The sequence below is a fragment of the Nothobranchius furzeri genome, chromosome 12, assembly GCF_043380555.1.
Source record: "Nothobranchius furzeri strain GRZ-AD chromosome 12, NfurGRZ-RIMD1, whole genome shotgun sequence".
Taxonomy (NCBI): Eukaryota; Metazoa; Chordata; class Actinopteri; order Cyprinodontiformes; family Nothobranchiidae; genus Nothobranchius; species Nothobranchius furzeri.
The window spans coordinates 22,203,325-22,217,240 of NC_091752.1; the positions used below are offsets into that span (position 1 = coordinate 22,203,325).

The window sequence follows — 13,916 nt, forward strand, 5'->3', positions numbered from 1 at the left end:
GTGCTCTGTTGGAGAACAGTTCGGTACAATGAACTTTCTAAGGAAGGCCACACCTGAACACATCCAGGAAACTCATATCTTTCTGTCAGTTGGACTGGGAAACAACCGGTTCTGCAGCCTGGACCAGTCTTCTTACAGGACAAGAAATATCCTAAGGAGGTATTAACTCAGACTCAAAGGCTATATAAAGTCTTTAATAGACACCTAATTTTTCATGGTCAGGAACTGCAAAAGAAAAAAGTGCTATTTGAACCACTTACCTGAGTCTGTCACTGAAGATTTGTATTTCCAGATCCAGGATCTGTCGGACCCTGCAATAAAAGGCAGATATTCCCCACCCTAAAACACACCTCAGCAACCACTTTCCATTCATCCACTGTCTGAACCCGCTTTTGTCCACGTAGGGTCGCGGGGGGGCTGGTGCCTATCTCCAGCGGTCAATGGGCAATCAGGCGGGGTACACCCTGGACAGAGAGCCAGTCCATCGCAGCCCAGCAGCCACTTTGTCAACAGAAAGTCATCTCAGAGCATTTTCCTATATCTCTTCCCACTTCAACTGCACGTTCGGCTCCTCCAAACCGTAAGGAAGGATGTGGCAGAATGTCTGACATTCAGAGCAAACAAGCTTATTTATTAAAGCCTCCCCAGTTTTTTTTACACACTCCCTCTATACGGTAAGCCTGACTGTCACTTCCCAGTAAGAAGGAAGCAGTGGGAGTGAAAAGCACGCCCCCTCGCAGTGAATCAACACATAATAGTTTCTGAGGAAAACCATCTGACTTGCCCTGCCCCCTGTTCCCATAAAGCAGGCAGGGGAAAGGCTGCGTACACTCAGGGAACCAGGAATTCCCCCGCAGGCCACAAACAGCTGTCTAGATGAGAGCTGATACGCTGGAAGTTTGCTAGGCCGTTTGTGCACACAGAAACTGTTTGGCGTGTTTAACCAGTGTTTATTACTTAAGTATATTTGCATAATAAGAAAATGGAAAATCTGTTCACACACACGCGTGGGTGTGAAAATGCATCGTCATGCTTGCGCTGCTGACTTAACGTTTCCTCGAGGAGGTTTGATGGGTGTTAAATATTGTTTTTCATCAAGTCAGCATGATGGTTTTGCGTTTTAGGGATGGGTTTTGAGTAATGTGGATATTTGCATATTAGCAATAGTCTAATGAAAGTCTGTTAGCTATTCAATCACAGTCAAACATGACGAAAAGCTTTTTTCACACCGTTCCATTGTTTCGACTGTAAACCCCCCCCCCCCCCCACTGATTTCATCGTCCTGCTGCATCTGCAAACCTTCAGCTCGAACTAGCCCAGACTTGATGCATTCTTCCTCCAAAAAAATCCCTGCTAGAATATTCCAGTGGACTTCCTTGTTCTGGGTGGAACAGGGATTCCAGGTGGTGTCGGAAAAAATAACAGCGTGGTTCCCTACTCAAACCGTCCTGTTTATGGGATGTATATACTTCTATCGTTTTGCTTTCCAAAAGGGTCCCATCTAGATTATATATCCAGTTGAAAAAGAGGTACAGAGACCCCACAGAAACCCACTATTGATGTGCAGTGGCGCTAGAATCCACTTTCAAACGACATCCTTAGGCTGGTGGGATAAGTTGCAATTGACATTTTGTGCTGGACTGCAGAAACAAGCCTGGCTTTCATGCTGGCGTTTGAACACGGGGGGAAAACACTCGAAAAGGTCACCGAGCCCATTTCCTTTCTTTTCTCCCCGTGCATCTAAAGACCTGCAGCAGCCCCTTTTCACCAGCACTTCAGTTACTGACATATTCAAATTTCTATAAAGGAAGCAAAAGACTGAGCAGGCGATGAAAGAGCAAAAACAGAAAGACTTTTATTCGTTTTTCCTTGTTCTCGGGTTAGGGTTACAATTAAAACCTCGTTTCCATATGGTAATTAATGAATAATCATTTCAATCCTGTTTAACAGATTTTGGGCTGTTTGAAGCGAAGCGCTACTACGTGTCTCTGAAGGCCTTCTTCACCATCCCACAGGTGACAGAGAGAGAAAACACCCCTCTGCTCCACAAATGTCTCAAACAGATGTAGCCCACCGCCGACACCAAAGTAGTGCGACTTGGTGGCGAGGTAGACCAGACCATCGGGTGCTAACAGTTTGTGGAGGGTCTCGTGCAAAGCAGGGTAGTATGCAGTGTTGTAGATGGTCTCTGAGGTGAATATTATGTCGAACTTGGGCTTTGGTTCTCGTTTAAGAACCAAAGGAAGAAATGTCCTCCAGTCACCAGAAAAGAAATAACATCTCTTGAGTAACTGGTGCCGAGAAATGTCAAGAGCTCTTTTCTTAGGAGGTGGATGGCCAGAGTTGACCCCCTCTTGACCTTTCTTCTCACTATCCTCTTTCACTTGAATCTTCCCTTTTCCCTTCCCTTTTTTGTCATCCTCACAGTCCACATCCTCGTCCTCTTGACAGTTTAGCATTACATTCGGAAGGGTCAGCTGCTCGATGACTGTACTGTTATAATCTTGGAAGTGGACCTGTCTGGCTCCTCTCTTCAGAGCCAGAATTCCCAACAGTCCAGCTCCGCAGCCCAAATCCAGAACCGCCTTGCCCCTGATCGTCTCTCCGTCTTTCTCAAGCAGCTCTAGTAGGTCATAAGTGCACTCCCACACCTTCAGGCCTCCCTCGTACATGCCAGAGATGAGATCAGACCTCTGCTCTGTGCTGTGAGAAAGAATTTTCTCCTCGTCTTTTCTCTCTGAGGCCGTCCTCTCAAAGATGGTCTCATTGAGGAAGTGCAGAGGAGGAAGAGCTCCAATTGCAACTGTTTCAAATACAACATCGATAGGAAGGAACTGTGGGTCAGGTGGTGGAAGGTGCTCTTTGGCTTCTTTTACTGGCCCCGCTGATACGTTAATGTCTTCTGTCTGCAAACACAAAGCAGTACGTGGTTATGACAGTGGGTTTCAGTCTGACAACAGCTCCACTTGATTAACATTTTACATTGAAGTCAAAATCAACACAGCCAACTAGCTTCTGCTCATCTCCCATGTGGTTACAGAAGAGATGTGGTATGAAGGCAGGGTTTATCTTTCTGGCAATCAAGCAATGTGACATCATGGCAAAAAAGAAAGGAGGCCAACCCAAAGTGTGTTTTTTTATGAGAAATCTTTTATCAGTTTTGATGAAAAGAAAAGACAAAAAAAGATTACTATGGTGACAGTGTGAGCTCTGGACACAAAGACTAGTCTGGCAAGCCTTCCTATATATGTGACTATATAATCCTAACCCGACTTGCAAAGCTAAATTATTTTTGGTTTAGTAAATGACTTGTTGTCAAAGTCATGTGATGTGAGCCTTGATGCCTTCATTGGTTGAACTAGTAGCTTACCTCTGTCACTTTTTATTCATTCTAAAAATAGCCTAATGACTAAAAAGCAGTTTGACTGGTTACCGGACTTCAACACGAGACTCTTACACATCTACCATGTGATTCCCCAGTGTGATTAGGTAATCGCAAATGTCGTGTGCCGCACCCACCAGACGAGAAAAATGTCAGGTAAAAAAAGAGGACAGTGTATTTGTTGCATGCCTCTGTACTTCTGTGTCTGACACAATCCCCATTCGGGAGGAGCCTGCCAGTATTTTTATTCACATGACTATTACCTATGAGGTCACAGTTGAAAGGCAAAACATAAAAATTATGACCTGATGCTCTCTAGTGGAGGCACACTAAAAACATGGCTATTTGATTATTGCATGCATTAAAGTCTTCTATATTGCAAACACCTAATGCTTTTTATGATTAAAGAATGATATGTAAGAATATAGTGAGAATTTTACAGTGAGAAAATCCCCAAAGAGTCTAATGTTTCAGTCATTTGGAAGGAAGGTTGTACTGAAACATATTTCATTTCCAGCTGGCTGCAGGGAACTGTCTGTTTTTCTCCTTTCAAAACAAAGAAAGGAGGGACGTAACTACTGTTTATCATCAGTGAGTGTGGGGTTGCCATGTCTCCTGCGAGCTAATACTGCAGCGTCGACAATTGTAATTTGACAAAGGCCAGCAAAAAGCTCCAGAGTTGTTTAAAGTGGTTGCAAATTTTACCACAGGATGTCATTTTTACTTCATTTCTACATAAAGCACTAGAGGTGCTGAAAAAAATCGATTAAAGTCTGAATCAGGATTCTTATTTAAAAAGAGTCAGAATCGATTCACAAAGGTTCAGAATCGATTCCAGGAACTCAAATGTTTGGCATGTTACAGGTTTGAGATGCACTTTTGTATGATTTATTGGTCTTTGTTAGGAGAGTTAGTACTGCGTTTACTTTTGTGATCCCATAAATTGGGATGATTTATGTTTGAATCTGCTGATAAGTGGGGACAAGAATGCATTTTTTTTCCATACACAGAAATTTTAGATATTCTCATATATATTTTCTAAGTTGAAAAGTGAGTACTCAGGATTACTCATGTGTTTATCTAAAGTTATTGATAAATGAGAGAAAACATTTTCCTTTGTAAGAAATCTGAGGCACTTTTTTTAAACAGGTCAAGGACTCAAATGTTAAACTTGTTTCCACAGGTACTTAAAAAGTATTTGACCGTGTTACTTTCAAAGCTACTGTTAGGTAACTAAAGATTTGTTATATTTTACAAGGTAAGCAAAAATAAATGTTGCCTTTTGGTCAAAAGATTGTTTCTGTTTACAGTTTTAGAATCACTTTATTTTACCTTGTAAATTAGCTTTTTTTTTTCTAGCATGACCAGTTTAAAGTAAAATAAAAAAATCCCATAGCTTTAACTAACTTGCACAACAAAGTAGTTAATCCTGGAACTGACACTCTTTGTTAATATTGATTGCGAATCGATTTAAACTGAGAATCGATTCTGAATCGAATCGGCACCCCAAGAATCGGAATCGAATCAAATCGTGAGTTGCTTTAAAGTTGATCAAATATTGAACTCGGAAAAGGTTTGATGGTAGTAATAAGTAGGGATGGACAATATATTGGCATCAATATCGGTATCGGCCGATGTTAGTCATTTTTAACACATCGGTATCAGTTCGATAAATAAAACCGGACCGATATTAACAACAGATATTTTTTCCATCTCGTCTCCATTTGTTTGCCTGTTTCAGAGGGTGAGGGGAGTGATATGTATTTGTTTAGTCATGTGAACAGTAGATGAATTAGTAATAAGTGTAGTTATACAAATAATCAGACTAAAATAAGATTCATTTGTAAAAATGGTTTGTTATGTAATTAGATGGTGCAACTAAGAATCATCCTCCTTGAACCGTCACCTTATCGTGGAGGAGTTTGAGTGCCCTAATGATCCTAGGAGCTAAGTTGTCTGGGGCACTTTGTGCCCCTGGTAGGGTCCCCCATGACAAATTGGTCTTAGGTGAAGGGTGAGACAAAGAACGGTTCACAGGATCTTTCATGGAGGTAAAGTCAAAGAGTCGGAGTACCCGGCCCGGAGGGTTACCGGGGTCGTACCCTGGAGCCAGGCCTAGGTTTGGGGCCTGTGAGCGAGCGCCTGGTAGGGCTGGGCGATATGGCAAAAATAGAATATCACGATTTTTCCAATATTTTATCACGATTTCGATTTTATCACGATTTTTTTTTATCCATGAATAGCATAACTTCAATTGCGTATTAAAGAAGAGAAACATTGAATAAATAAACATTTATTCATATTAGGGATAATCAGCACAGTGCTAACACACTTATATTTTAAACTCACACCAGAGATGATAAAAGCCCTGAGAGAAACAATTACAAAAATCAGTTTTTCTCGTTTTTCAAGTAACTTAACATAAATTAAAATCATAAACATATTTAAAGTGCAAACATGTCAATTGCAAACGTATTGTGCAAACATTAACTTGTTCAAAATACTATGTAGCTCCCAGTAGCTCATGTAGTGGATAGTTAAGCTCAAATAAGGCTCTGATGTGCGGCTGGACCAGAGATCGCTTGTGGTAGCAAATAACTGCACATTCTGAATATTTTCTGCAACAAGTCTCTAAATAAAGTAAAATTTTCCAGTGCAGATTGGAGACAACCCATAGAAGCACTGATTTGATCTCATTTCAGAGAAAAATAGAACAGGAAAGATGCACCTAATAAATAAAATTACTAACATAAACTCAGGAATCTTTCTTTGCTTCACTGTTCTGGTGCTGAGAATATCACTAATGCGGATCAAAGGAGATACACAGATGAATGCACCTCTTATTATTTGGAAACTACATTTACTGCAGCTGGCAGAGGCAGAGATTGTTTCTATTGATACACGGAGTTTACAGAATCATTTTAAATGTTAATAGGAGAAGACTGCAGAAGGGAGCGGTAAAATACAGGGGGTCCCCCAGCAAAAACAAGAAACTACGAGTCTGATGAAACCCGCTGGTTTTCCACCAGTGACCGAGCTCAGTCCGGTACCGACACCGGCTCGGCAAAGGGTGGACGAGCCGAGGCGGCGTCGTGCTCTGCTTAAGAAGCGGTGTTATTTTCCTGCTTCAGAAGAAGCGTCCAACGTGTTTTTACGCTTTCTCCGAGACATGTCACGTCACTAAGTTGTTAGCGCCGCGCGCTAAGGAAACCCTGCGTTCCTCTTCGGAACGAAAACCTCGTTGTCGCTCAGCCGCGGCGAAACCATGTTTGTTCACACACAAATGCAAACAAGCGGGGCACTAATATATTACTGTGACTCACTCTGATTGGTTAAGGGTCAAACAAAGGCGTGTCATTCGCCTGGGGTAAGTTCCCTTTTCATTCAGAGGCAGAAGCAGAGCTGTGAATCGTGATAAAATGGTCTCTCAAAAATGACAGACCGTCAGATGTGTAGATCGTAAAACGGTCTAAAATCGTCATATCGCCCAGCCCTAGCGCCTGGTGGCCGGACTTTCGCCCATGGGGCCCGGCTGGGCCCAGCCCGAACCGGATACATGGGCTCATCCAACTGTGGACCCACCACCCGCAAGAGGAACATGAAGGGTCCGGTGCAATGTGGAACGGGTGGCAGACCAAGGCGGGAGCCGGGGCGGTCGATTCCCCGGATAAGAAAACTGGTTTTTGGGACATGGAACGTCACCTCGCTGGCGGGAAGGAGCAGGAGCTTGTTGCAGAGGTTGAGCGGTACCGGCTAGACATAGTCGGACTCACCTCGACACATAGCATTGGCTCTGGAACCCAAGTCCTTGAGAGGGGTTGGACACTCTCCTTTGCTGGAGTTGCTCCGGGTGAGAGGCGGAGGGCTGGGGTTGGCTTTTTGTTAGCCCCAAGACTCTCTGCCTGTGTGTTGGGGTTTACACCAGGGGATGAGAAGGTAGCTTCCCTGCACCTTCGGGTCGGGGAACTGGTCCTGACTGTTGTTTGTGCTTTTGGGCCAAATATCAGTTCAGAGTACCCACCCTTTTTGGAGTCCCTGGGACGAGTGCTAGATAGTGCTCCATCAGGGGACTCCATTGTCCTGCTGGGGGAATTCAATGCTCACGTGGGCAATGACAGCTTGACCTGGAGGGGTGTGATTGGGAGGAACAGCCCACCTGATCTGAACTCGAGTGGTGTTTCGTTATTGGACTTCTGTGCAAGCCGCAGTTTGGCCATAACGAACACCATGTTTGAACATAGGGATGCCCATCGGTACACTTGGTACCAGGGCAGCCTAGGTCGCAGGTTGATGATAGACTTTGTAGTCGTATCATCTGACCTGTGGCCGTATGTTTTGGACACCCGAGTGAAGAGAGGAGCGGAGCTGTCAACTGATCACCACCTGGTGGTGAGTTGGATCAGATGGCAGGGGAAGATGCCACGTAGACCTGGCAGACCCAAACGCATAGTGAGGGTCTGCTGGGAACGCCTAGCAGAAGAACCTGTTAAGACGGTCTTTAACTCCCACCTCCGGCAGAGCTTTTACCGCGTCCCGAGAGCAGTGGGGAACATTGAGTCCGAGTGGGCCTTGTTCCAATCTGCGATTGTTGAGGCGGCTGTTGCTAGCTGTGGTCGTAAGGTGGCCGGTGCCAGTCGTGGTGGCAACCCCAGTACCCGCTGGTGGACACCAGAGGTTTGGGAAGCCGTCAGGCTGAAGAAGGAGGCCTACAGGGCGTGGCGGGTCTGTGGGTCTCTGGAGGCAGCAGACAGGTACCGGATAGCCAAGTGGGGTGCAGCAGTGGCAGTTGCCGAGGCAAAATCTCGGGCGTGGGAGGAGTTTGGTGAGGTCATGGACAAAGACTATCGATTGGCTCCAAAGAGGTTCTGGCAAACTGTCCGGCACCTCAGGAGAGGAAGGCAGCAACTCGCTCACACTGTTTACAGTGGGGATGGGGAGCTGCTGACGTCAATTGAGGCTATAGTCGGACGGTGGAAGGAATACTTTGAGGAGCTCCTCAATCCCACCTATGCGCATTCCGAGGAGGAACCAGAGCCAGGAGACCTGGGGATGGACTGTCCAATCTCGGGGGCAGAAGTTGCTGAGGTAGTCAAACAACTACACAGTGGCGGAGCCCCGAGGGTGGATGAGATTCATCCTGGGTATCTCAAGGCTATGGATGTGGTAGGGCTGTCGTGGTTGACACGTCTCTGCAATGTTGCATGGTCATCAGGGGCAATTCCTGTGGAGTGGCAGACCGGGGTGGTGGTCCCCATCTTTAAGAAGGGTGACCTAAGGGTGTGTTACAACTATAGGGGGATCACACTCCTCAGCCTCCCTGGAAAGGTCTACTCCAAAGTACTGGAGAGGAGGGTCCGATCGATAGTTGAATCTCAAATTGAGGAGGAGCAATGTGGTTTTTGTCCTGGCCGTGGAACTGTGGACCAGCTCTATACCCTTGCAAGGGTGATGGAGGGGAAATGGGAGTTTGCCTAACCAATCCACATGTGTTCTGTGGATTTGAAGAAGTCTTGTGACCGTGTCCCCAGGGGCACCCTGTGGGGGACGCTCCAGGAGTATGGGGTGGGTGGCTTTCTGTTAAGGGCCATTCAGTCCCTTTACCAGAGGAGCGTGAGTTTGGTCCGCATAGCCGGTAGTAAGTCAGACCTGTTCCCAGTGAGGGTTGGACTCTGCCAGGGCTGCCCTTTGTCACCGGTTCTGTTCATTACCTTTATGGACAGAATTTCTAGGCGCAGCCGTGGTGTGGAGTGTGTCGAGTTTGGTGGCAGGAGAATCTCTTCTCTGCTTTTTGCGGATGATGTGGTCCTCCTAGCTTCATTCAGCTCTGACCTTCAGCTCTGCTGGGTAGGTTCACGGCCGAGTGTGAAGCAGCTGGGATGAGGAACAGCACCTCCAAATCTGAGACCATGGTTCTCGACTGGAAAACGGTGGCTTGCCAACTCCGGGTCGGGGGAGAGGTCCTACCTCAAGTGGAGGAGTTTAAGTATCTCGGGGTCTTGTTCACAAGTGAGGGTAAGAGCGATCGGGAGATCGACAGGCGGACTGGTTTAGCATCTGTAGTAATGCGGATGCTGAGCCGATCTGTCGTGGTGAAGAGGGAGCTGAGCCAGAAAGCCAGGTTCTCAATTTACCGGTCGATCTACGTCCCAATGCTCACCTATGGTCATGAGCTTTGGATAACGACCGAAAGAATGAGATCGCGGATACAAGCGGCCGAAATGAGTTTCCTCCGTAGGGGGGACGGGCTCAGCCTTAGAGATAGGGTGAGGAGCTCGGACATTCGGGAGGGACTCGGAGTAGAACCGCTGCTCCTCCGGATCGAAAGGAGCCAGTTGAGGTGATTTGGGCATCTGGTCAGGATGCCTCCTGGACGCCTCCCTGGGTAGGTGTTTCGGGCATGTCCTGCCGGCAGGAGGCCCCCGGGTCGACCCAGGACACATTGGAGAGGTTACATCTCCAATCTGGTCCGGGAACGCCTTGGGGTCCTGCCGGAGGAGCTGGTGGAGAAGGCCGGGGAGAGGACGGTCTGGAGCTCCCTAGTTGGGATGCTGCCCCCGCGACCCGGACCCGGATAAGCTAGGGCTGGGCGATATATCGATATTTTTAAAATATCGGTATAATTTTTAAACAAGATATAAGATGACTTTATATCTTTATATCGATATAACTGGTCAAACTGCTATGCTAGCTATTAGCCGCAATGCTAGCGACATGTTGCTCCGTCTCTAAGCGGTTATTACGTGTATTCTCACAAGTTTGCTCTATCTGAGAGCCTCTGGGTGAATGTGATGCTCTAAACTTTGCATTTAGTGTCCTGGTTTTTAATTATTTGGGGGCGTTCAACGCCAACGGAGTTCTGTTTATCCATTCTGCTCGTGCGGAGAGACGAGCCAAACCCCTCCCTTCCCCTGTGTAATGAGGAAACATCTACGGATAGTCAGAGTGGCCAAATTACCTCAAACGTATTGTAACAGTTTAATAGTAAACTAGAGGGTTAACGTTTTATTTTGAAGGCAAGCTCAACGGGTGAGAAATGTTGTTCCGGTTCCGTTTTTTCCCGCTCCGGTTAGCTATGCTAGTAAATACTCCGTTACGAGAGATTCTGTTGAAAAAGTTAAGAGTTTGTAAGGCATGGGTTACGGCGACAGAAGCCCGAAAATAATCCCCATAAAAGAGCAACCAGAGACTCTGAGTCATTACAGTATAATTGCTGATATGAGCCAATACTGTTAGATTCCAGCCAGGTTTGCCCTGATTACTAATAACTCCACTGTGCGTGACCCACGTGATCTTCAGTAGATGCAATTACATCATCATAAATTTAGCTTTACATGATATATTTTATTTCTCTGTACAATAAATATACGATATGGGCCACCTCTAGATGAAATTTAAATAATTGTACATTAATTATGAATATATAAATAAAAAGTGCCTGTGGGACATTTGATACACCTCTAGCTCCCAACTGTGTGTGTGTTAACAGACAGCTGTACCAGTGTTTCTAAAGCTCAAACTGGTAGAGAATAGGCACTAAGGTTAAAGTTTGACAAGAATCAATACATTTTTATGCATTTTATCTACTGATTTATGTATGTAATTTCTCAAGACAGCTTGAAGTGAGTTAACTTGTAAATATTTTACAGGAGGAAAAATATCGATATATATCGTATATCGGAATTCAGCAAAAAGATATCGAGATATAAGTTTTCGTCCATATCGCCCAGCCCTAGGATAAGCGGAGGAAGACGATGACGACAACTAAGAATCAGTTATAATTTAATTTAAACGCAATGAAAATCTAAACAAAAAAAGGAGATTCCATTTTTAGCTCTTTTTTATAACACAGAAAAGTTTTTTTTTTTACCTTGCTGACAGTTTCGTTTCCCGACTGCAAAACATCCTCAGAGCTGATGCTGATGGTGGCATCACTTCCTACTCCATTTATTCGCGGGCAACAGAGGACATTGTCGCCCTCTGCTGCCCGCTCTCCCCTCTCCTATGATGCAGTCCCATGCACGATCCAATGAGTAAACTCCATCGTTTCTGTTCATGGTCCCACATCCATGTCTCCTCATCTCTATAGCTTCCTTTATCCATTTTTTGTATTTCTGTTGTTCGGTGTTTATGATCCTTGTGTTGTCCCAGTCCATTACATGGTTTTCTCTTGTGCAGTGATCTGTTATGGCTGACTTCTTTATTGTACTTTCTGCTTCTTGTTTTGCTGCTCTTGTGTGTCTTCGACTTGTTTCTTTCTCGCACTCCTTTCTATGTTCTATTGTTCGTGTGTTGAGTTGGCGTCCGGTTTCTCCTATGAATGTTTTATTGCAGAATTTGCATGGGATTTCGTAAATGACTTCACATTCAAGTCATATTGGTACTTTGTCCTTTGGGTGTACTAATTTGCTTCTAACTGAATGGAGTAAGAAGCAGGAAACGGAGTAGGAAGTGACGCCACCATTAGCGTCAGCTCTGAGGAAGTTTTGCAGTCGGCAGACGAAACTGTCAGCAAGGTAAAAAAAAAAAACATTTTCTGTGTTATAAAAAAGTAGGGCTGAAACGATTCCTCGAGTACCTCGAATAATTCGAGTACAAAAAAATCCTAGAGTCAAATTCTCTGCCTCGAAGCTTTGTTTAATTCATGTTTAATTAATTCATGGCTTTGCAATCTCCCGTGGTCATTTTTCACCCGGACCGAAATAAGTGACGCACATACACAATGCACTGAATGCACACGCGAGTAGCGAACACAACTTAACTTTCTCTTAAGCCATGGTGGACAACGTGGACCCCGGTGGAGTGCGAAAAAGACACAAAATGTCAAAGGTGTGGGACCATTTTTCACGTTGTAAGGCGGAAAACATAGTCCAGTGTAAATACTGTAAAATGGACTTAGCCTACCACAACACCACATCCTCCAAGCTACAGCACCTGACCAGGAAACATCCACATGTAAATGTCACTTCTGCAAGCGGACTCGGAGCCTCTACAAGATAATGCATTTTAGCCTGTATTTCTATATATTCTGCGGACACTGCGACTTTTTTGTTTGTAGCACTCAGTTTCAGCTCACACTGTACGTCTGGTAGCAACACGTCGGACTTAAAATATGCTAAAAAAAGCAGTTTTTACAACACGTCAGACTTTTTACTGTGTTGTTATTGATGTTCGTTGTCCCTCAGGATTGCTGCAGGAGGACACAGGTATTTGAGTGGCGGAGGAAAACGAAAGAAAGTAAATAAATGTTGTGTGATCAGTATAATTTGACATAACCACGGCAAACAGGCTTTCGACAATCCTTGTTAGTGTGATACAAAAAAAAAAGGTGTAGAAATTAAAACGAACGTGTGTTAATAGGGAAACAGCTGGCGAGCCATGTTTGCGCATGCACCGTGAGCGGTTCTGGTGCTGTTTGGGCCGCAGCCACTCGCAATTGTTTACTGTAAAGTAAAGTTGAAGTGCTGAAGTTTTGAAAACTAATTTTGAATAAAACTTGAAGAATAACTGGCAATTGCTTTCTCATTTCAAGAGGTCTTTCATATTTTATAACATGCTATTTGATATAATGGTTTAAAAACGCTAGAGTATTTTATTAGAGTACTCGATTAATCGATAAAAGATTCGATAGAGTACTCAATTATAAAAATATTCGATAGCTGCAGCCCTATAAAAAAGAACTAAAAATTTAATTAGAAACTGGACACAGTAAGAAAATACCAAAGATGTTTAAAAAATAAAAAAAGGAGACGATTCAAGGCAGCAAGATTTTCAATGATGATTTAATTCCACAATAAAATGTTTGGTAGAAAAGTTATTTTTGTTTTGAGGTTTGTTGATGATGATTAAATAAACATTTTCCTATAAGTTTTTTAATGCAATTTAAAGTTGTTATCATATACAGTGCCAGTTTGTTGTTTATATCGTTAATTTGATCAAAGTTAGGCCCTGCTATAATTGTAATGTTAAAAAGGCAGGCTTCAACTAAAATAGGGTAAAAGAAGCAACAGAATATAATATTTTCATCCTTTGTATTTTATTTGACCTAATCTCTTGTCAGGAGCGATAAAACGACCCTAAAGAAAGCCAAGTAGCCCGCTGCTGCCCAGCATGAAGGTAGCCACAGCAACTAGGGAGTTACTCACACAGTTAGTATCACTCTCTTTCTCTCCGTTAGGCTCTTTGTTTCCATCCACCGCGTCAGAGGTGGTTGTTTGTGCTGAAAGATCAAAGTTAAAACAAAACGACATGACTGACACAACTAAACAAAATCGAGCTAGTTCGAGGTAGTAAGTTTCCACATGTCACCTAGCTAACATTGCATTCGTGGGAAAACTCCAAGTCCCACAATTCTAACAAACAAAAATCGAATGTTTACAGATTTTTTACGTGATTTCACGATTCTTCACTACAATTATAGTTTTTTACTCAATTAAATAAGTGTCTGATTGTAGTAAAATAATATTCATATGAGTATATGCGATATTTTGGTCGAAAATGCTAGTGCATCTCTCAGTTGCATTTAATTTTTGACTCA

General features: G+C 44.0%; 1 protein-coding gene across 1 annotated transcript; it reads right to left on the reverse strand.

The window, feature by feature from the left end:
* Positions 1-1,832: 1,832 nt before the first annotated feature.
* On the reverse strand, positions 1,833-13,732 carry mettl18 (methyltransferase 18, RPL3 N3-histidine). Its single transcript, XM_070542425.1, has 2 exons — positions 13,525-13,732; positions 1,833-2,906 (listed from the first exon to the last, which is right to left on the reverse strand). The coding sequence occupies exons 1-2, from the start codon at positions 13,627-13,629 to the stop codon at positions 1,944-1,946; spliced, it is 1,068 nt and encodes a 355-aa protein (XP_070398526.1). The 5' UTR covers positions 13,630-13,732; the 3' UTR covers positions 1,833-1,943.
* Positions 13,733-13,916: the final 184 nt, after the last annotated feature.